At 50.2% G+C, this 21,230-nt stretch overlaps 4 protein-coding genes across 5 annotated transcripts; 2 read left to right on the top strand and 2 right to left on the bottom strand.

Annotated features, from left to right (window-relative positions):
- The first annotated feature begins 2,128 nt into the window (after positions 1-2,128).
- Positions 2,129-7,602, top strand: LOC123100540 (uncharacterized). Its single transcript, XM_044522454.1, has 3 exons — positions 2,129-2,603; positions 2,690-2,984; positions 6,403-7,602. Exons 1-3 carry the CDS (start codon positions 2,230-2,232, stop codon positions 7,330-7,332), a joined length of 1,599 nt encoding a protein of 532 aa, XP_044378389.1. The 5' UTR covers positions 2,129-2,229; the 3' UTR covers positions 7,333-7,602.
- An 861-nt stretch (positions 7,603-8,463) lies between these two features.
- Positions 8,464-12,398, top strand: LOC123100539 (protein unc-13 homolog). Its single transcript, XM_044522453.1, has 3 exons — positions 8,464-9,387; positions 9,488-10,807; positions 10,900-12,398. The coding sequence occupies exons 1-3, from the start codon at positions 8,668-8,670 to the stop codon at positions 12,094-12,096; spliced, it is 3,237 nt and encodes a 1,078-aa protein (XP_044378388.1). The 5' UTR covers positions 8,464-8,667; the 3' UTR covers positions 12,097-12,398.
- A 402-nt stretch (positions 12,399-12,800) lies between these two features.
- Positions 12,801-14,639, bottom strand: LOC123098950 (eisosome protein SEG2). The gene is made up of 3 exons (XM_044521037.1): positions 14,331-14,639; positions 13,181-14,174; positions 12,801-13,081 (listed from the first exon to the last, which is right to left on the bottom strand). The coding sequence occupies exons 1-3, from the start codon at positions 14,492-14,494 to the stop codon at positions 13,070-13,072; spliced, it is 1,170 nt and encodes a 389-aa protein (XP_044376972.1). The 5' UTR covers positions 14,495-14,639; the 3' UTR covers positions 12,801-13,069.
- A 505-nt stretch (positions 14,640-15,144) lies between these two features.
- On the bottom strand, positions 15,145-19,635 carry LOC123098949 (uncharacterized). Of its 2 annotated transcripts, none has more exons than XM_044521036.1 (3): positions 18,799-19,635; positions 15,732-15,826; positions 15,145-15,622 (listed from the first exon to the last, which is right to left on the bottom strand). In XM_044521036.1, the coding sequence occupies exons 1-2, from the start codon at positions 19,065-19,067 to the stop codon at positions 15,769-15,771; spliced, it is 327 nt and encodes a 108-aa protein (XP_044376971.1). In that variant the 5' UTR covers positions 19,068-19,635; the 3' UTR covers positions 15,145-15,622; positions 15,732-15,768. The 2 variants fall into 2 exon arrangements, with proteins under 2 accessions (XP_044376971.1, XP_044376970.1); XM_044521035.1 differs by having other exon boundaries at positions 15,145-15,826; positions 18,799-19,214; positions 19,313-19,629.
- Between the last annotated feature and the right edge of the window lie 1,595 nt (positions 19,636-21,230).

The following is a 21,230-nucleotide window of genomic DNA, read 5'->3' as shown; positions in this document are numbered from 1 at the left end:
GTGGTTCCCCCAACTCGTCGTCAATGCCTCTGGTAGGTCGGTGTGCTTCGGACAGTTTTTTTTTTTTTTGGTTTGATAAAGAGAGCTCCCTCCCGGATTTCCATTAAAAGAAACCACAATGTCTTCTTACAAGAAAAATTCGGGCAGATATATAGGGACATAAATGTCTCAAGTAAATCGGTGTCCTTGCGGATTCCGGGTATATGTAATGCACATTTCCCTCCTGGAAGTAAACCACTGGCAGTAGTAATTCATTTTTTTTAGCGCATTCAATCTAGTACCTCATTCTATTTAACTAGATGAAGCCTGGCGCGTTGCTGCAGGAATTTAGAGTTAAAATTTAGATGGAGAGTGAGGAAGCTTATGGGGATCAAAAGAGACATGAAAAGGAAGTGGGTGCCAATTTGAATGGGGATAAGAAAAGACACTTCATTGTTGTTTCTGTACAATATATAAATTCGCCTGGTTGTACATAAAGCACAAACCGTGATCAGAGTGGGTATTCTAGAGCACCAAGTTAGAAGTATAGAATGTTAATCACTACGAAAACATAAACACTGAGGCAACAATGCTCTAACCTTGGCTCAAAACCAGAGGGGGTGGCTCTGTGCATGCAGATCCTCTAAACGGCAGATGGGGCGAGCCTTTGTGGATGTAATCCTAGTGTCGTATAACTATAACGCTACAACCCTTTGACTTGGTTATAAAACCAGCAAACTCAATAAACAGATCGCTTTATGTTCAACATCTCGCCATTTGCTTTCAACAGACAGATCCATGATCTATTGAAGGCACGCCATATTGTATGGCCAACTAAAGTTCTGAAACTTGTGCTGTAACTGTACTCTACAACCCTTTGACTTGGTTCTAAAATAAGCAAACTTAATAAACATATCGCTTTATGTTCAACATCTCGCCATTTGCTTTCAACATACAGATCCATGTTCTATTGAAGACAATCTGTATTGTACTGCCAACTAAAGTTCTGAAACTTGTGCTCTAGAAAAAAGTTATAAAGTTCTGAAATCTGTCTAATGTTCTTTCATATGTTCTACGATAACTGAAACTCAAAAATTTCGGGATTGCACCTGTTGTATATCATCCCTTTACAAATGGTGATTCAGACATCATCTTCGGCCTACAAGTCTTCAACAGTAAGAAGTACCAATGCAAATAGACTGCATTGTGATGCGACATTAAAGGCAAACCGATTCTCAGTTGGACATTTTATCAAACACGTGCAGAATGCTTGATTTAAAAAATGTACACCCCAATAATTGGATGGAATAGGTTGAGAGGGGAGGGAGACAAACCTGTGTGGGTGCATGGGGCAGAGGAGGAAACAAAAGAGGTTAGAATATCATTGATGGATGCAGTGGTGAGGGATGACGCCTTGGCTGTGGTCTTCATGGCGGAGCGGCGGGAAAGATCGGGCTCTTGTAGTATGCCATGGGTAGGCTGCCTTCTCCCACTCACAAGGTTCCATCCTAGGTTATGTCTGCATTGTCGTCATCACCATCTCGATTGTCATCCCATCTTAATCCTTGTCGTGTGCGAGGCATGCGCACGCACAGTGGTAAGGATCATGGCATGATCAGAGTGGAATATTGATGGGGTGATGGCAAAGAGGAGGGGCCATGTCTGAGGGATTGGTGTGTTCCATGATTGTGTGGAAGAAATCTTTAGATGAAGGAGAGAAATAGTGGTTGCCTTTAGTTACCAATTATTAGAAGAAAGAAAGAAGGAAACTGAACAGGGAGGGGAAGTAAAGATTAAGGTGAAGGGTTAGAAGTGTATCACGCTATTGAAAGCCTTAAACTAATCAGTTGATACACCATCCGTGTAAACTAAATGTTTTGAAACAAAATGATGACATGGCATAGTGACATGGAAGCCTGCATGTCAAAATAATTGGAGGTAGTGGGGCTGATGATGTGGATAGGCTGCATGTCAAGAGAAATAGGATAGTGGGGATTAACTATTTGAGTATTATAGATTATTGTGTCAACTTAGGTCCAGCATATTTAATTAGCACATTAGGTTTCATTAGTGGATTTCCCCTTCTTGGAAGGCTCGGATTCAGCTAACTGAGGTGTTTTTTTTTCTCTCTCGATACATTTTCAGGTTCCAGCTGACTATAAGAATGTCATACGTCCTCTGTTTGACCAAGTAAGACCATGTGTCGTTTCTATTCAAGCATGGACACCAGCAAAGAAAGTCAAGGGTGGCATGAAAGAGGAATCATTGCCACCGGCAGAGGAATGCAGAGATGCCCCGGACGTCAATAAGGTGGAGACCAAACGGGAACCAGCTGGTGTTGGATTTATTGTGCACTGTAGTGATAATTTTACAGTTGTAACGGTGGATCAATCCTACAAGTTCCAAGGGCAGCAGGCAATTGTGAAGTTCTGTGATGAAACAATAGCTACCAATACAAGGGTGATCAGACTGAAAGGGCCCACGAACCTAATTGTGGCAAATATTCCTCATGGTGATTGGAAAGCGGTTCGGTATGATCAAATCAAAGAGGAAGGACATTCTCAGATTGTGCTTTGCATTTTCTCTCTAGTCACGAGGCTATTGCCGTGTGTATCTCGCATTATGTACGTTCAAATGTCCATATGTTTTGTCATTTATTATTATGACTTTTATTTCAAAACATCAGTTAATTGTTGAATTTGTATTGCAGTTCGCCAAGATGCATTGCTGTCCTTGCAAATGGCCGCAAGGTTCCTGGAAGTGAGCAGACTTTCAGTTTCAATCTTCCAATGGCAGGAAAAGAACACAATAAAGAAAATAAAGATCATTCTGTGTTGTTTGATTTCCTCAGAGATCAGGTTCTTGGAGCTCCCGTCTTCGATACATATGGAAACCTTGTTGGATCTGTTCATGAATGTGGAACTTCATTTGATTTTAAGTTTGGCGTGAGATCAGAGTATCTACAGGATACATTATATAAGTGGTTGGCCGGGAGACAATGGAAGGTATGACTCAACTCAGTACATTCAGTTTTACTGAAAATTGCGCCATCATTACAACAACAACAACAAAGCCTTTAGTCCCAAAAAAATTGGGGCAGGCTAGAGGTGAAACACATAAGATCTCGTGACCAACTCATGGCTCTGGCACATGGATAGCAAGCTTCCACGCACCCCTGTCCATAGCTAGTTCTTTGGTGACACTCCAATCCTCCAGGTCCCTCTTAACGACTCCTCCCATGTAAAATTCGTTCTACCCCGACCTCTCTTGACATTCTCCGCACGCTTTAACCGTCCGCTATGCACTGGAGCTTCTGGAGGCCTGCGCTGAATATGCCCAAACCATCTTAGACAATGTTGGACAAGCTTCCCTTCAATTGGTGCTACCCCAACTCTATCTCGTATATCCTCATTCCAGACTCGATCCTTCCTCGTGTGGCCACACATCCATCTCAACATATGCATCTCCGCCACACCTAACTGTTGAACATGTCGCCTTTTAGTCGGCCAACACTTGGCGCCATACAACATTGCGGGTCGAACCGCCGTTCTGTAGAACTTGTCGTTTAGCTTTTGTGGCACTCTCTTATCACAGAGAATGCTAGAAGCTTGTCGCCACTTCATCCATCCTCCTGCAAGATTGACCCCAAATATCAAAAGGTGTCCTTCTGAGGCACTACTTGCCCATCAAGACTAACCTCCTCCTCCTCACACCTAGTAGTACTGAAACCGCCATCATGTACTCAGTTTTAGTTGTACTAAGCCTAAACCCTTTCGATTCCAAGGTTTGTCTCCGTAACTCTAACTTCCTATTTACCCCCGTCCGACTATCGTCAACTAGCACCACATCATCCGCAAAGAGCATACACCATGGGATATCTCCTTGTATATCCCTTGTGACCTCATCCATCACCAAGGCAAAAAGATAAGGGCTCAAAGCTGACCCCTGATGCAGTCCTATCTTAATCGGGAAGTCATCAGTGTTGACATCACTTGTTCGAACACTTGTCACAACATTATTGTACATGTCCTTGATGAGGGTAATGTACTTTGCTGGGACTTTGTGTTTCTCCAAGGCCCACCACATGACATTCCGCGGTATCTTATCATAGGCCTTCTCCAAGTCAATGAACACCATATGCAAGTCCTTCTTTTGCTCCCTGTATCTCTCCATAAGTTGTCGTACCAAGAAAATGGCTTCCATGGTCGACCTCCCAGGCATGAAACCAAACTGATTTTTTGTCACACTTGTCATTCTTCTTGTGCGGTGCTCAATGACTCTCTCCCATAGCTTCATTGTATGGCTCATCAGCTTAATTCCATGGGGTACAACTCTGAACATCCCCCTTCTTGAAGATTGGTACTAATCCATTCTTCTAGCATCTTGTTTGCCCGAAAAATGAGGTTGAAAATCTTGGTTAGCCATATAATCGCTATGTCCCCAAGGCCTTTCCACACCTCAATGGGGATACAATCAGGGCCCATCGCCTTGCCTCCTTTCATCCCTTTTAAAGCCTCCTTGACCTCAGACTCCTAGATTCACCGCACAAAATGCATGCTGGTCTCATCAAAGGAGTCGTCCAGTTCAATGGTAGAACTCCCATTCTTCCCATTGAACAGCTTGTCGAAGTACTCCCGCCATCTATGCTTAATCTCCTCGTCCTTCACCAAGAGTTGGTCTGTTTCGTCCTTATGACTTGGCCAATATCCCTCGTCTTCCTCTCTCGGATCTTGGCCATCTTATAGATGTCCCTTTCGCCTTACTTCGTGCCTAACCGTTGGTAGAGGTCCTCATACGCCCGACCTCTTGCTTCACTGACAGCTCGCTTTGTGGCCTTCTTGGCCATCTTGTACTGCTCTATGTTGTCTGCACTCCTGTCCAGGCGTGGACGTCTAAAACAATCTTTCTTCTCTTTAATCGCCTTCTGGACATCATCATTCCACCACCAGGCATCCTTATCTTTGCTTCTCCTTCCCCTGGACACTCCAAACTCCTCCGAGGCCACCTTACGAATGCAAGTCACTATTTGCATCCACACATTGTCCGCATCTCCTTCCTCCCAAGGGCCCTCCTTAATGACCCTCTCTTTGAACGCCTGAGCTACCTCCCCCTTGAGCTTCCACCACTTCGTTCTAGCGACTTCGGCACGCTTATCCCGCTGGACACGAATCCGAAAGCGGAAGTCAGCAACCACCAGCTTATGCTGAGGTACAACACTCTCTCCAGGTATCACCTTATAGTCTAGTCACGCACGCCTATCTTCTCTTCTTGAGAGGATGAAATCAATCTGACTAGAGTGTTGGTCATTACTAAAAGTCACCAGATGTGATTCTCTTTTTCTAAAGAGGGTGTTAGGTACAATCATGTCGTAGGCTAGAGCAAAGCTTAAGACATCTTCTCCTTCTTGATTCCTAATGCCATAGCCAAAGCCCCCATGCACCCCTTCAAAACCTGTGTTAGATGTACTCACGTGGCCATTGAGGTCTCCTCCTATGAAGAGCTTCTCGCCAATCAGTACACTCCTAACCATGTCTTCCAGGCCTTCCCAGAACTCCCTCTTGGTGTTCTCATTGTGGCCTACTTGCGGGGCATACGCGTTGATAACATTGAGAACTAAGTCCCCAACTACCAGCTGGACTAGGATAATCCGGTCCCCACGTCTCTTGACGTCTACCACTCCATACTTGAGGCTCTTGTTGATTAAGATGCCTACGCCATTTTTGTTTGCAGCCGTCCCCGTGTACCACAGCTTGAAGCCGGTATCCTCCACCTCCTTCGCCTTCTGCCCCCTCCATTTGGTTTATTGGACGCAAAGGATATCAACACCTCTCCTCACCGCTGAATCAACTAGCTCCTGAAGCTTCCCTGTTAGAGACCCTACGTTCCAGCTACCTAAGCGAATCCTCCTAGGCTCGGCTAGCGTCCTTACCCTTCGCACTCGTCGAGTCAAATGCGAAGACCCTTGCTCATTTTCCACTACATCCGGACGCCGATGTAGCGCGCCACTAAGGAAGCGACGACCCGATCCTCGCTCACTTGCCACTGTATCCGGAACAAGATACGGCGCGCCGCCAGGGGGTGACGGCCCGGCCCTTGCCCATTTAACACCACACCCGGGTTCCGATGTGGCGCGTCGCTGAGAGGTTACGCCCCAACGAAAATCTTTTGGGTTTCATCTCCATAAGAGTCGCTGAGTTTTTACGTTGGCTCGCCAAGCCTATCACAACCCTCCTCCTTTACCCGGGCTTGGGACCGGCTATGTTGAGACAACATAGGCGGAGTTAAATTGCGCCATCATTCATGTTGAAAAAAAAATGTTCATAAATTTGTATCATGTCTGTATACTTGGGTAGTTCAAAAGCTAGGCGCACTTTTACAAAATAAGATGGTTCTTGATCTTATAGGCTGTCCCTTTTTCAACAGGATGTAAACAAACCAGGATCGCAGATTTGGCATCCGGACGACGAGGAGCGCATTGACAGGGGCATGAGGGTAGGACTGAGGGGAGGTCTATGGGGTTTGCCGCATGTGCCTCTGGATCAAGAAGAAGAAGAAGACAGCTTTCAGTTTGATTCGTTGGTAGCTACTGCTGATAGCCAAACTAGTGGTGGCAAGGAAAATGTGCCTCTGGATCAAGAAGAAGAAGAAGCCAACTTTCAGTTTGATTGGTTGGTAGCTACTGGTGATAGCCAAACTAGTGGTGAGAAGGAAAAGAAATTTGAAGGAGACAAAGTGGCGGTGGACAAGGTCAGCTCAGACATTGTGGATCTTCGTTCCGACAATTTCGTAGCAGACGGTGTTATCACCAAGTACTTGAAGCATTTATCTTCTACTAAGCTCAATGATGATGAAGTGTATCTTGCTGATGCAACTGTGTCTTCGGCGTATGCTCACGATGCTTCATCCATCAATGTCGAGTTACTACGACGCAGTCGCCTTGTGCTCTTGCCGGTTAACAACAACACCAATTTTGGGCGGGCTGACTTGGGCACACATTGGTCTTTATTCCTTATTGATGCCATCAACGGGCCACCACCACAGTTCTACCACATGGATTCTCTGGATGGACTAAATCGTTCTGCTGCAGATCGTCTTGCTACAGCACTCGGTGCAGTCTTCCCTGATGCACGCGGTGTTGTGCAGGTGCCCACACCAAGACAAAAAAATGCGTATGATTGTGCAATATATGTCATGGCGTTGGCAAAAAGTATCATTACATGGTGGAAAAGCAGAACCGAGTCCACAAAGCATTGGATGCAAATGATACAGACAGACGTGACCGAAGAGAATGTCCATACCTTGAGACACGACTTTGCTGATCGACTAGAGCAGGATGAAAAAAATCAGAAGTGATCTCCTGCACGATTCCAAAAACAGATTCAGGCTAGGTAAAATTCATACTGGACTGTAGCGCTTTGTTGTGTTACACTGCTTGTCAAGCACGTGATTTTGCGTCAACCAATCAGGTCTTGGTGAGTAGAATCAACGAAACACCTAAGTAGTCTTGGTGGTAGTTTGATTGAGAAGGAAAACTGTATGCCCATAAAAGTCTTATTCCTGCTTGAGCGCTTTTGATGCACAGATCTATCTTGTTTATAATATGGCGAATGGTTTACTATTCGGTGGCAATTACATATGCAAGATAGAACATATTTATAACTCTGTTTTGTGCTGTGAAGCCACATTGGCAATTCTGGCGTTAGTATGAAATTTATCCTTGTCCTAGTTAGAATAATTTATCTGGTCTGGTCGATCCAGATGAAGGGATCAAGTGTTTCTGCAGCCTGCTGGGAAGCCTTACTTGGTCATGACCCCTACCTACAGATTCCATCTGGCATCTTCCTCTTGTTTGCAGTGTTATCTTTGTGAGGCTCTGGAGAGGTGGAGATGCTGAATTCCAGTTTGTATCATCATCAAAAAAGGGCACAAGCAAGATATGAAGCATGGGGAAGACAGCACTGATCAAGTGTAAAACACAAGAAAATACAGCAGACGAAAAGAATGCTTCATATGTTTCTTTCTTTCTATCATCATCAGAATGTGTGCTGCCTGCTGCTAGCCTGGACTTGATCAATGTTCTCTTCCCCATGTTCTATCATTAGGTCGCCTTCCTGCTTGTTTTGCTTACTTGGACTGGCTCGGAACCTTGGTGGTTTTGCTCCTGTGTGCTGTGGCAGAAGCACTTATGTACAGGGGGAGTAGCTAGCTAGCTGTGGTTTCTTAGTTTGATGGAAATCTTTTTTCTTTCTTTTTATGTTGCTCCTCCATCCATGCATGCGTGCTCGAGTGATAGCTTCTTTTATACCAGTATATATATCTTGTAAAAGAAGATAATGCAGAAGCAGCTGGCAATTGGAACTCTGGTCAATTACTGGATATAATTTCATTCAGCGAGTGTGCACTGTGCAGTGTCTATTAAAAGAAACTAATTATATATGCTCCGACCATTGAACATAAAAAAAATGAAACCATCGAGGCATAAGATAAAAGAGAAGCCAGAAATAAATTAAAAAACTGAGCGCTCTCAGTCTGATCTGATCAAGACACTCTTTTCTAGGGATCTGGGCAAGACACTTGAGCGACAATCATATATGGTTGACTCATGTCATTAGTTAGCGCCTTGCTGCCATGTTGCACTTCCTAACACTGCCTTGCTGCCATGTTGCAACGAGCCGAGAATAACGGGGCATGGAAGCGTGGAGCGGCGGTTGCGGGGGGCGCCTCCGTCCTTCCCGCGCGCGTGGCCGTGGCGTGGCCTCTCCCTCCCCTCCACCATTTCTGGGTCGCCCCCGCCTCTCCCTCGGCCCGAGACACCACGCGCTCGGCCGGACATCCATGCCCATGGGGCCGCGCCTCCTGCAGCACTACCGCTCCCGCTCCGCCTCCTACGCGCGCTCGCCCGACGCCGACGCCCTCCACGGCAGCCCCGGCCCCGGCACCGCGGCCGCCGCCGACGCCCTCGACTGCCCCTTCGGCCGCCTCGATGGCCTCTCCCGCGCCGACGTCCGCGAGGCCGCCTACGAGGTCTTCTTCATGTCCTGCCGCGCCGGCGGCGGCGGCAACGCCAAGGGCGCGGCATGTGACGGCGCCGAAGGCGGGGACGCCTCGCCCAGGATCGGCGCCGGGCCCAGGGGCGGCACCGGGATGAACGTCGTCAACAGCCGGGTCAAGCGCGCGCTCGGGCTCAAGGCGCGCAGGGCCACGCAGCCGTCCACCGCCCTGCGCAGCGGCAGCATGAACGCCTCGTCCGCGCCGGGTTCCCCCGGCCGCGCCGTGCGGGCGCCGGCCGGGTCGCCCAGGGCCAGGCGGCCCATGACCTCCGCCGAGATCATGCGGCAGCAGATGCGCGTCACGGAGCACGGCGACGCGCGCCTCCGCAAGACGCTCATGCGCACCCTCGTCGGACAGGTCCGTTCATGCTTGCACCTCCATTGACGCGCCGGTTGCGCGCAATGCATGTGTTCGAGATTTCGAGCTCATGCCATGATCCTTCTGAATCGCAATGCAGGTGGGCAGAAGAGCGGAGACGATCATCCTGCCGCTGGAGCTGCTGCGGCAGCTCAAGCTGCCCGACTTTGCCGACGGCGCCGAGCACCACCAGTGGCAGCGCCGCCAGCTCAAGCTCCTCGAGGCGGGCCTCATCACGCACAGCTCTGTCCCGCTCGACCACCGCCACAGCGCCTCCGTGCTCCGGTTCCGCGAGGTCGTGGAGGCAGCCGAGGCCCGCGCCATCGACACCGGCAAGGCCTCCGACGCCATGCGCGCCCTCTGCGACGCCGTGCTCGCGCTCGCCTGGCGCTCCGCCCCCGCCGGCGAGGCCTGCCACTGGGCCGACGGGTACCCTCTCAACGTGCTCCTTTACGTCTCCCTCCTCCAGGGCATCTTCGACCTCAGGGACGAGACCGTCGTGCTCGACGAGGTGGACGAGCTCCTGGAGCTCATGAGGAGGACGTGGGCGACGCTCGGCATCAACCGGATGCTGCACAACGTGTGCTTCGCCTGGGTCCTCTTCCAGCAGTACGTGGCCACCGGGCAGGTCGAGCCGGACCTCGCCGGCGCGGCGCTCGCGGTGCTCGCGGAGGTGGCCGCTGACGCCGGCGCCAGGCAGGACAACCCCCGTGACCCCGTGTACGCGCGGGTCTTCTCCACCGCTCTTGGCGCGATACGTGACTGGTCCGAGAAGCGCCTGCTTGACTACCACGAGTGGTACGGGAATGGCGGCACCGGCACCGGCACCGCGGCGTTGGAGTGCGCTCTGTCTTTGGCGCTCGGCGCGGGCAAGATCATCGCCGAAAGTGTGCACACGGATCACGAATGCGGCGGCGATCGCGTCGATTACTACATCCGTTGCTCGATGAGAAGCGCCTTCACCAAGGTCCTGGAGAGCGGGCTCGGGCAGGAGCACGGCATGGTCTCCGGCCACCAGCGCGACGTGGACGACACCAGCGGGATCCTGACGCAGCTCGCCAAGGACACGGAGGAGCTGGCCCAGTGGGAGCGCGAGTGCTTCAGCCGGGAGCTGAGGCGGTGGCACCCGTTCCCGGCGGCGGTGGCCGCGGTGACCCTGCACGGCTGCTACGGCGTGGTGCTGAAGCAGTACCTGGGCAAGGCCGTCTGCCTGACCGACGAGCTGGTGCGCGTGCTGCACGCGGCGGGCAGGCTCGAGAAGGCCCTGGTGCAGATGGTGGCGGACGACGACGGCGAGCCGGTGGTGCGGGAGGTGGTGCCCTACGATGTCGAGTCCGTCGTGGTCGGCTTCCTCCGGACGTGGGTCGAGGAGCGGCTCAGGGTCGCCAGGGAGTGCCTCCTCAGAGCCAAAGACACCGAGGTGAGCTTGCCTCCATTGATCACACATGTTCACGCTCCATTCCTGCAAAGTGCCTCAAACTAACTCTGCCGTGGCATGGCATGGTCACGTAGAGCTGGACCGCGAGGTCCAAGAATGAGCCGTACGCGCAGTCGGCGGTGGACCTGATGAAGCTGGCCAAGGCCACCCTTGACGAGTTCTTCGCGATCCCGGTGAGCGCGAGGGACGGCATGCTGCAGGACCTCGCCGACGGCCTCGGCGCCGTCTTCCAGGACTACGTCTCCTTCCTCGCCTCCTGCGGCAACAAGCAGAGCTACCTCCCGCCGCTGCCGGCGCTGACGAGGTGCAACCAGGACTCGACGATCAAGCGGCTGTGGAAGAGGGCGGCGGTGGCGCCGTGCCGGGTGCCCCTGACGAGCGGCGGGCGCGGCAACGCGTCGTACCACGGCGGAGGCCAGAGCGTGAGCGCGGCCGGCGGGCACAACCCGCGGCCGTCCACCAGCCGCGGCACGCAGCGCCTCTACGTCCGGCTCAACACGATCCACTACATCCTCAGCCACATCCAGGCGCTGGACAAGTCGCTCTCCTTCTTCTCCGCGGGCGGCGGAGCATGCACCTCGCCGTCCACCACGAGCCGGCTCCTCGCCGCACCGTGCTGCCACTTCGACCACGCGCGTACCGCGGCCCAGACGGCGATCGCCCACGTCGCCGAGGTGGCCGCGTACCGGCTCATCTTCTTCGACTCGCACCACTCGTTCTACGACGGGCTGTACGCCGGCGGCGTGGCCGACGCGCGCATCCGGCCGGCGCTCCGCACGCTGAAGCAGAACCTGTCGCTCCTCGTCTCCATCCTGGTGGACCGCGCGCAGCCGGTGGCGGTGCGGGAGGTGATGAAGGCCTCGTTCCAGGCGTTCCTGATGGTGCTGCTGGCCGGCGGCAACCACCGGAGCTTCACGAGGGAGGACCACGGCATGGTGGAGGAGGACCTGCGGAGCCTGAAGCGGGCCTTCTGCACGCGCGGGGAGGGCCTGGTGGCGGAGGACGTGGTGGAGAGCGAGGCCGAGGCCGCCGAGGGCGTGGTCGCGCTCATGGGGCAGACGGCGGAGCGGGTCGTGGAGGAGCTAAGCATCGCGACGACGACGGCGGCGGCCTGCGGCGGGTCGCCCCGGGCCGCTCTGCCGATGCCGCTGACGACGAGGCGGTGGTGCCGGACGGACCCGGACACGATCCTCCGCGTGCTCTGCCACCGCGACGACGAGGCCGCGAGCCAGTTCCTGAAGCGCGCGTTCCAGCTCCCCAAGAGGCGGTGACGCTAGGCTTTGCAGTTTGTACCGCTACTACTGCAGACTCGACTCTATTTTGTGTGGACAAGTGGATTATGTGTGTGTTGGAGGCAAATAATTGATCGCTTGAAGCGTTTGCAAAAGCTGTATAGTTCACATTTTTTCACTGCAGGGGAAGAGAAGACATCTGAAATCTTCTGCACTTTCTTCTTTGCAGATGTTAATAGGAATCCTAGGTCCTTACTCATGTGAGCTACAGAGTTGTATGCTTACATTTATGCTTTAGTAATGTACTACAGATTATCATGATTGCTAAACCTAAGCCTCCAATACAGTGTTGTCAGGTTCCGCAGATAACTGAAGTTCAGAACATGAAAAGCAGGCAGGTACAGTTCAGAAAGGTGAAAACTGAAAAAGAACTCAAATGTAATCATACTGAAATAATAGTACATCATATTGACAATGCCACACCTCTGAAATGCAAAAGCTGTATAGTTCTCATTTTCCACTGCAGGGCAAGACAAGTTTGCATGATATTATCTGAAATCTTCTGCTCATATGTTAATGATAAACCTAGGTCCATGTTCATGTGAGCTACAGAGCTTGCATGTATGTACAGATTATCATGATGTTAATCTTAAGCCTCCAAGATAGTGTTGTGAGGTGCTGCAGATAACAAAAGTTCAGAAGAAGAAAAGCAGGCAGGCAGTCACAGTTCAGAAAGGTGAAACTGAACTCAAATGCAGTAGTACAAAATATTGATTATTGACAAAGGGTGAAATAATAGTACACATCATATTGACAATGCCACACAAAAAGAATACCATGCTATATAGAATGCTGACATGACATGTTTACAAACACATAAAAGAATCTCTCACTCATGGAACAATCTCTCACTCACTCACTCACTCACTCACACTGTATCTTATCTCTTAATTCACAGCTCTTCTTTCTAGCCTATTTCATCATAATTCTGGAGGGCGGTTCACCATTTTCATCATGCCAAGTTCTGCAATGGGTAAAAAACATCATGAGCACCACACATTTGGAGCCTGGAAAATGCATCATCAACCAAAGCTCAAATCGCCGAAGCTAATTAAGAGCTCACCTGCCCAAATCTGCTCCTGGTCTTCATGAACCCGCCTCTCGTCACCGAATCATCACTGCCGCCCTTGGCATCGCTGCAGTTCCAGTAAGCCCCCACGGTGCCCAGGATCGGCATGTCGTCGGGGCTCGGGCTCGGGGACCGCGACCGCCTCGGCGACGAGTTGGCCGAGGAGATCTTGATGTCCTCCACGGTGAGGGCGCCGAGGATGGGCCGGTCCTCCCGGCTGATCGGCGAGTAGGACCGCACCGAGTAGTTGCTCTCCGGCGTCCCCGAGGAGCCCAGCCACGTGGAGAGGCTCGCGTCCACCGAGGCCTCCTGCTTGCTCGGCGTCCTGGGGGTGTAGTCCCAGCTCACCGCCGGCTTCTCTTTTTTCATATCAGGGGCCGTCGCCGAGTCGGAGAGCCTGACGATGTTCTCCTTCTCTGAATCCTTGGGCGCGGCGGTGTGTGGCTTGGCGTCCTTCCACTGGCTGAAGTTCTCCACCGAGCTGAGCGCGGCGGTTGCCTCAGCTGCTGCTCCGGTCTGAGCGGCAGCGGCGCTGTCCTTGGTGGTCCTGGGCGCCGGGAGCAGGAAGAGCGACTCGCACGCCTCCTCCTCGCCGCGCGCGATGCCCAGAAGCCCGCCTTGCTCCTCGTCGTCGTCCACCGCGCACTCGTCGATCCCGTCCAAGCCCTCCTCCTCTTCGTCGTCCTCATCGTCATCGTACTCATCGTCGTCGTCGTCGTCGTAGCAGTCCTCGTAGTCGCTGTCGTCGTCGGCGCCGGCGCAGTTGCCGTACCTGTGGTTGAGCGGGAACGCCTCTGATTTCGCGCACTCGGGCCCCAGCAGCGTCCACGCCTCCTCGCCGCCCGCCGCGGCGCGGCCCTCCTCCTCCTCCTCTGTCGCGGCCTCCTCGCCCTCGGGGATCGGCGGCGCCTCGTAGGCGGTCACGTTGGGGTCGAACGTCACCTTCTTCTTGGCGACGACGGCCAGGCACAGGTCATCGGCCGAATCCCTAATCAACCAGAAAAAATCAAACGGAGATCGAACCCCTAATTAACCAGACAAAAATCAAGCCGGAATCCATCGGTCAATCACGAGGCGGATCAACAGCAGCCGATCAGTGAGAGAGAGAGACTGGCAGTAATCCTCGATGGGACAAGGAACGAACCTGAGCTCGAGGAGGGTGGCGAGGAGCGGGGCGGCGGCGGAGGCGGCCTCGGCGTCGCGGGCGGCCTTGGAGGGGGAGTGGGAGGGGGAGCGCTGCTTGCGCCGGCGGTGGCGGCGCTCCTTCTTGGACTTGGCGCCCCCGAAGCAGCCGAGGAAGCAGCCCATGGCCGGCCCGGCGGGCGCGTCGGTGGCTCGTCGGTGGCTCGTCGGCGGCGAGAAGAGAAGCGGGTGGGTGTTTGGGGGAGATGGAAGAGAAGCGGCAGCGGCGGCTTAGGAGTAGTAGTGAAGGGGGCGCGGCATTTGGGGGCGAGGAGAAGCTGCCGTTGGGGGAAAAGGGCAAAAGCCCGAGTGGTAACGGTCGTGTTGACCCAGCTGGCATGTGACCGTTGGATGGGCGGACGGAACGGATGGGATCCGATGACGGAGCAAGGAATCCGAGGCCGCGGGCCGGGCCGGGCCGTCGGAATCCTGTGTGTGTGTGTGTGTTGCGTGGCGGGAATTGCATCGCGTTCCATGCAGGCCTGTGGCATAAATTTGCCTCTCTCTTTTTTTCCCTCAAACTTGTTTTACCCTTTTTTTGGCCTAAAATAAACCTTTTTCTGTGTAGAATTTAGCTTTATTTTTTGCGGGTACAGAATTTAGCTTTCTTGTATCACATGTCAGGAAGTAACTATTTACAAGAAGAAAATCAATACACATGATGTTTAAAATAAAAGGTGTAAAAAAATGTATGACAACATACAAGGTGGTGTTTTTTTTTCTTTTGAGGTGAACAAGGCGGTAAATTACTGGAGCTTTGATGAGAAGTTCATCTTCTGCAGAAATAAAAAAGAGAGGCCCCTTTTGATGACAGTGAACTGCCCAACAGGGCACAGGAATGTGACAAACCTTGCACTTTGGAATTACAGCATCCATCACACATCAAGTCATGCAAGAATAATGTTAAGCGTGTGATGACAGCATCAGACTGACAGACAGACAGGAACATCAGCTAGTTAGTTAACATGCCAAGAGGCAGACACTACTATTGACAAAAAATCGGTCGCAATTCCAGCCGCGCAAGACATGTCGGTGTCTGATTCTAAGAGCATTTTGCTTATGACACATAACGTTACTCGTCAGGAAGAGAGCAAGGCTGCTGCTGAGAACACCGCGTGTCCTTTTTTTTTTCCTTTCTAACTGCTGCGTGGCGATATCTCAAAATTCTGACGCAACTTCCTGCTGCTTGCGCATTCAACAGATGATATGGGCTCGTCGTCGCCAGTCCTTGCTAGGTCGCAGCCCTGACTTGCTCTACATGAGATAGTTTGAGCCTGTTGGAGTGAACCTTTTTCTATACAAGACTGTTAGGCCAATGCATAACATTAAGATACAGCTCTTGCTAAACACTCGTACTCTCCACCTGCGCAAGATGCACCGGAGATTCAGCCCTGCGGTATTTACATGACTGAGCATATGCAAGTATCCAAATAATCATCATCCGAGTCACTTGAATCACTGCAAAAAAGATGGCAGAGCAATTAGAGGAAGAAAATCAAGACAAGCAAATGTCAGCATCGACTTTTTTTCTGTGATGGGTGCATGGAATTTCTTGAGCAACCAACATAATTACAGTTCAACGCGGATACGACCTCTCTAGATGCATGGGGTTATTAACGTATTGTATCTCGGCCAAGATACTACGATTCCAAAAGAGATCATTTTGAGCACATACCATTGCACCCAATGTGGATTCTACTGTCAGCTGATGCCAGCAGAGAGAAATACTGATAAAAGAAATTATTTACTACACACCTGCAATTTCTAAAACCTATAAAGGTACTGCTCATTTTTTTAAATAAGCAAAATTTGGAACTGTAAACTGATCTCCGAGGACTAAAGGGTGCAACAAATATGCAACTGCAATCAGGCGAAGTAAATATACTGAGAGAGAGAGAAAATCATATGCCAACAAGTTTCACTGTGATAATGTGTAATACACTAATACTGCTGTCATTATACTGGCCCCATGAAACTGTAACTCAAGATTTCTAGATACAACCTCTTTAGATGCATGGGCTATATTAATGCATTGTAATCTGGTCTATTTCAAAATCTTTTAATACCATCTAGCATCCCAAAAGAGAACAACATTTTCAATTAACACATATCATCGCACCTTATGTGGGTTCTATTGTAAAGCTGATGCCAGTACAAAGAAAGACAACTTGAGGTAATTAAAGTTCTTACAGAAGTATACTTCAGCGGTAAAGATTAAGGTCCACTGTAACTTACAGACTGATAAAACAAAGTATTCATTACGCCTCTGCAACTCCAAAGCCTATAAAAGGTACTGCTCGTGTAAAAATAAGCAATTTGGAACTGTAAGCAATTGCTACACAGTGTGACAAATGAGAACCCTGTCCCTTGTTGGGGGTCGTATGGAAAAAAAAGGCGAAGCAAATATCTTGAGAACAAAAGAAGTCATGTGCCAACAAGTTCCACTTGGTTAAACTGAACTTACACCGAACAAAGATGTAGGGTAGGGTACCACCACGGACTAATCAAACTGTAACTGTGAAGAACATAAACAAGGGTTTCCAAATATCCATATCAAAGTAACAGAGCTTACCTAAGCTTGTTCAACTGAGATCAGATTACAGTTGTGTAATTTCATGGTTGTTAAAATAAATAAATGTTCCGATGCAGATTAATTTGGACTAATGGAATGGTCTTGTGTAGGCGGAAACAGGGCATTTTCAGGTGGACTGTCCTCAATTCATATGCAGGTGGTCCAAGTCCTCAGTCCTGAACCGCCAGACATCACATATTACCTCAATCCGACAATTAGACTGCTATATTACTAAACTTGCTTGCAGCGTAACCGAATTTTGCATCCAGAAATGTTACGGATAAGTTAAACATTTCCTGTTCCAATGCAGGAGGCCTTAGAACAAGTTACATAACTACAGCTGTTATGAAAGGAAATAAATAAACCAATACTGTATTGCCACTTTAAACTGTTTCCTTGTTAGGTATATGTGTCATCAATTCTAGGTTTTTAACGAAGTCTCCGTTATGGGTAGGGTAAAGGTCCGAAGACCAATGATGGGGCACTAGAAAACAGTGACAGGGATAACCCCTGACGTGGAAGAGTGGCTTCTGAACGGGATAGGTTACCACTTTAGCTCATAACAGTATAATGTATAATTGCCCAATTTACTGAAGATAAATCATAATAATCAACATTAATAATTACATTCGGATCTAAATTTATTAGTTGAAAATTTGAGGAATCAGATGTTCAATAATCTACTGCTAATTAGCATTAACATGTGCAGCCCCACCCCAACATGCATAATTAATAAATACATTTTGATAAATGACGAGGTTCAACTCGTCTAAATTTTCAATAAAATTGCCAAAAGTCTACTGATACTGATCAAAATTTCAACAATTTGTTTAATCAAATCGCCAAAGTCTACTCTCAGAAAATAAAATCGCCAAAACTCTACTGATCATGGCTTGACTAGAAATCAGGAACTAAAGTTAAAAAAATAAGGAACTAGCATACAGATTGAATTATATTGACAAAATCTACAGTATCAACTGAGGAACATATACAAACCAGCTTCACATATGACAGCACATATCATTTGCATGCCTGTAAGAAGAGCGTATCAAAAGTAATAGTAGACCAATACACAGTTTTTCTTATAGGCTAATGGAGACATAATACTGCCACTGAGGCCAAGAAATGCAGCAGCCTCATCATAAATTCTCATCCTTTTCCACTTTGAAGGGCTGTTTCATTTCCAGTCCTTGATACATCAATAATGACCAATCACTACTCCAACAAATGGTTCATAATTGCGCACCAGCACGATTATGGATTAGTTGCCTAAGACTTTATGCAATCATTTTGCAACACCAGTTCGTACTTAACTTTTACGGCACCACAAGTAGAACATGTTTCTGTCTAATCAGTTCACAGCGGACTCGGGGTGAATTTATAGGTCAGGTAAACGACAAACTAAGACTGAAATTATAGCCACATGTTACTTCAGAAGAGTTCAAGGGAAGCATAGACCCCAGTTACTTGAATTGGATGTTGAAAAGCCCCCAGGCACAATAATTCAGTTCGCCTAGCTAGCTGACATTGGCAGATTGTGACACCCCAAATGGATCACATGTTCTAAAGTGGTATCCTGGCAGGATACACATCATTTGATCACCGAACCTCGTGACTACAGCAATCATTTCCCTCTTTCCTGCTTGACAAGAGACGCCCACCTAAGAGTTCCAACTATCCAAGCAACCCCTATGCAGCTAATTTGGGTAGCCAAACAAGGAAACATCGCATGGAACTCATCGGCATCGGCATCATGTAGTGTAGGATCAAAAGAAGCATGGTGCGTCTATCTAGCACATTTACGGCAGCACAAAAATTAATATTGAAATGATGCACGGAGGTTGCTTGGTTTGCTTACCTAGGCTGGAATTCCAAGACCTCGGCGAGCTTCTTCCCGTGGGTGTCCTTCCACTGCACCCGCCGCTTGGGGCCCTTGTAGGCCTTGCGGGCCGTGCCGCCCTCGGGGCGCCGGGGCAGCAGCGCCTTGCGCTCGCCGACGTTGTCCTTGGAGCCCCCCACCGGCGCCGAGGACGTCCGGTACACCGCCGCCGACGCCGCCGAGGGCGAGGGGGGAGGCGCCGTGTTCTTGCTGTTGCACGAGTTACTCCTGAAGGCTCGGCGATCCATCGCCGGGTGGCATCAACTCCCTCCGCGCCGGTCTCAGGTCGTGCGCCTCCGGACGGGCTCCGGCTCGGGAGCAGAAATCCAACCGAATTGGATCTTTGGGGCCGAGACAGACGCCTCGAGGGAGGACGATTCCAAAATGGCCCCAAGCTGATAGACAAAGACGGAATGGACGGGAATCGGTGAATCTCGGAGGCGGAAACGAGCAGAGGAACCGAATCTGCGGACGGCAAGAAGAGCAAACGGACCTGGGGAGTTGGGCGCGGAATTGGAGGGAGGGAGGCCGGCCGGAGATTCCTTCCGGATCGAGGCGAGGCCGCGGGAGGGGGACGAGGAGGAGGAGGAGTGGATTCGGCGGGATTGGATTGGAGGGGCCGGAGAGGAGAGGAGGAATGGTGGGGGTGGGGGACGGCACGGGGCCGGAGAGCGACGCAGGCGGGCGGAGGCGGTGGTGGTGACGGCAGACCCGATCCCGCGCGTCCTTGGCTCTCCTTGGCTGGCTCCCCCAGCCAAATAACCACCGGACCGGACCGGACCTCCCTCCCCTGTCTCTTCCGTTCCTTGTTACGATCTCCTTTACTTCCTGTTTATTTATAACTGAATTTTTATTTTTACTGATGATGGGGATATTCTTGTACGTGTATCCAACTTTCATTTGTAAAAAATTACTCCCACGAGGGAGCAACATGTTTGAATCAAGATAACCAGGGTGGCAATCATATCCTCATTGTCAACTTTCCTTCTTTGTATGATCCTGATGTGAATGACACTAGGATATTGTTTGTTTGGTTATAAAAATGGATATTGATTTGATTTTTTAAACATGGTTTGAACACAATGCTCACGTGAAAAATGTAGATGAAGACACACGAATGCAGACCAGCGAAAACAGGATCCAAGACGCCAATCGAATCCCGTGAGATTCACCGGAGACAACCTCCACACGCCATCCAATGACGAGTGCTAGGCGGGAGTACATCGCTGGAACGGAGGGAGTACATCGCTGGAATGGGTGCTAGGCGGAGAGTCTTCCAGGACACAAATCCTAAACAAACACAAAAGGATGCCTACAAAGGAGCAGGAGCCCTTCTGCCGACCTAGGTCGGGGTCCAACCCACCTCAAGAGACAAGGCGGACCAGCGATGGCGCCACCGGAAGGCAAGGAAGCCCTAACCGCCTGAGTCGCAAGAGGCACAAAGAAGAAAGGGTATGATGGAGGTGTTTACAAGCACAAGAGTACTAAAAATATATTTGTAACTTTTGGTAAGAACATGGTGCATTACCTCTGACCTATACTCGCCTATTTTTTTCACCTCTATCAAGATTTTTATTGTTTTTATAATGTTCTTGATATGTAATCTAGTGTTTTTGGTGAATGTTAAGGGCCTGTTCGGATCTCCTCTGACTTCTCAAAACTCCACATATCCAGCTTCTCCTCCTCGCTTCTACTTCATGTAGCGACCACATGAACGTTCGGCAGCGCTGACTCCTGATCGTGGCGCTGGCCTGGGGCTGCCAGCCCATTAAGCGTGGAAGTGGCCCGCTCGGGAGGCAAATCAGAGAGGCCTGGGCTAGGCCCAGTCGGAAGAGGTGCGCTGGAGGAGAGATAATGCATCTAGCGAACCGGTACACTGCCTCGAATTCACTTGGCGGTGGCATCCTCGGAGAATATTGCTCAACTCCAGCTTCCCCGTTTTTACGGATCTGGGAAATCCCAGCTCCTTCAACTCCTCATTTTTTGCACTAGACGCCTGGCCAGCTTCTGAATCGCAGCTCCTGGAGTTAAAACCGTTCGGTCCAACTCCGGCCACGGAGTTGGAGGAGCCAGGAGCTGGAGCACTCCCGAATAGGCCCTAAAAACTAGCAACATGCTAGGATCAAGCTCGTGACAGCCATGTAATGATCGGCGATGATAGGGATGGGTTTCTCTCGTGGCTTCGTCGATGTGTACGTGATAAGACCTACACTATCGTGCGTCGCACGGAAATCGGATGTGGTCCGTTTATTGTAGCTCTACCCTATTGCAATAAACACTATTGATCTCACAAGAAAAAAGTAACACCCTTCCATTTTTTTTTCTATTTTCTCAAATAAATGACGCTATCATGCTAAGTCATTGGGAAGATTTTTTTTGTGTGGGCAGTTTTTATTTGATTTTTGCCAGAC

This window comes from Triticum aestivum, chromosome 4D, assembly GCF_018294505.1.
Source record: "Triticum aestivum cultivar Chinese Spring chromosome 4D, IWGSC CS RefSeq v2.1, whole genome shotgun sequence".
Lineage (NCBI taxonomy): Eukaryota > Viridiplantae > Streptophyta > Magnoliopsida > Poales > Poaceae > Triticum > Triticum aestivum.
Note: the sequence above shows the minus strand (reverse complement) of the source record. Positions and strands in the feature narration are given on the sequence as shown.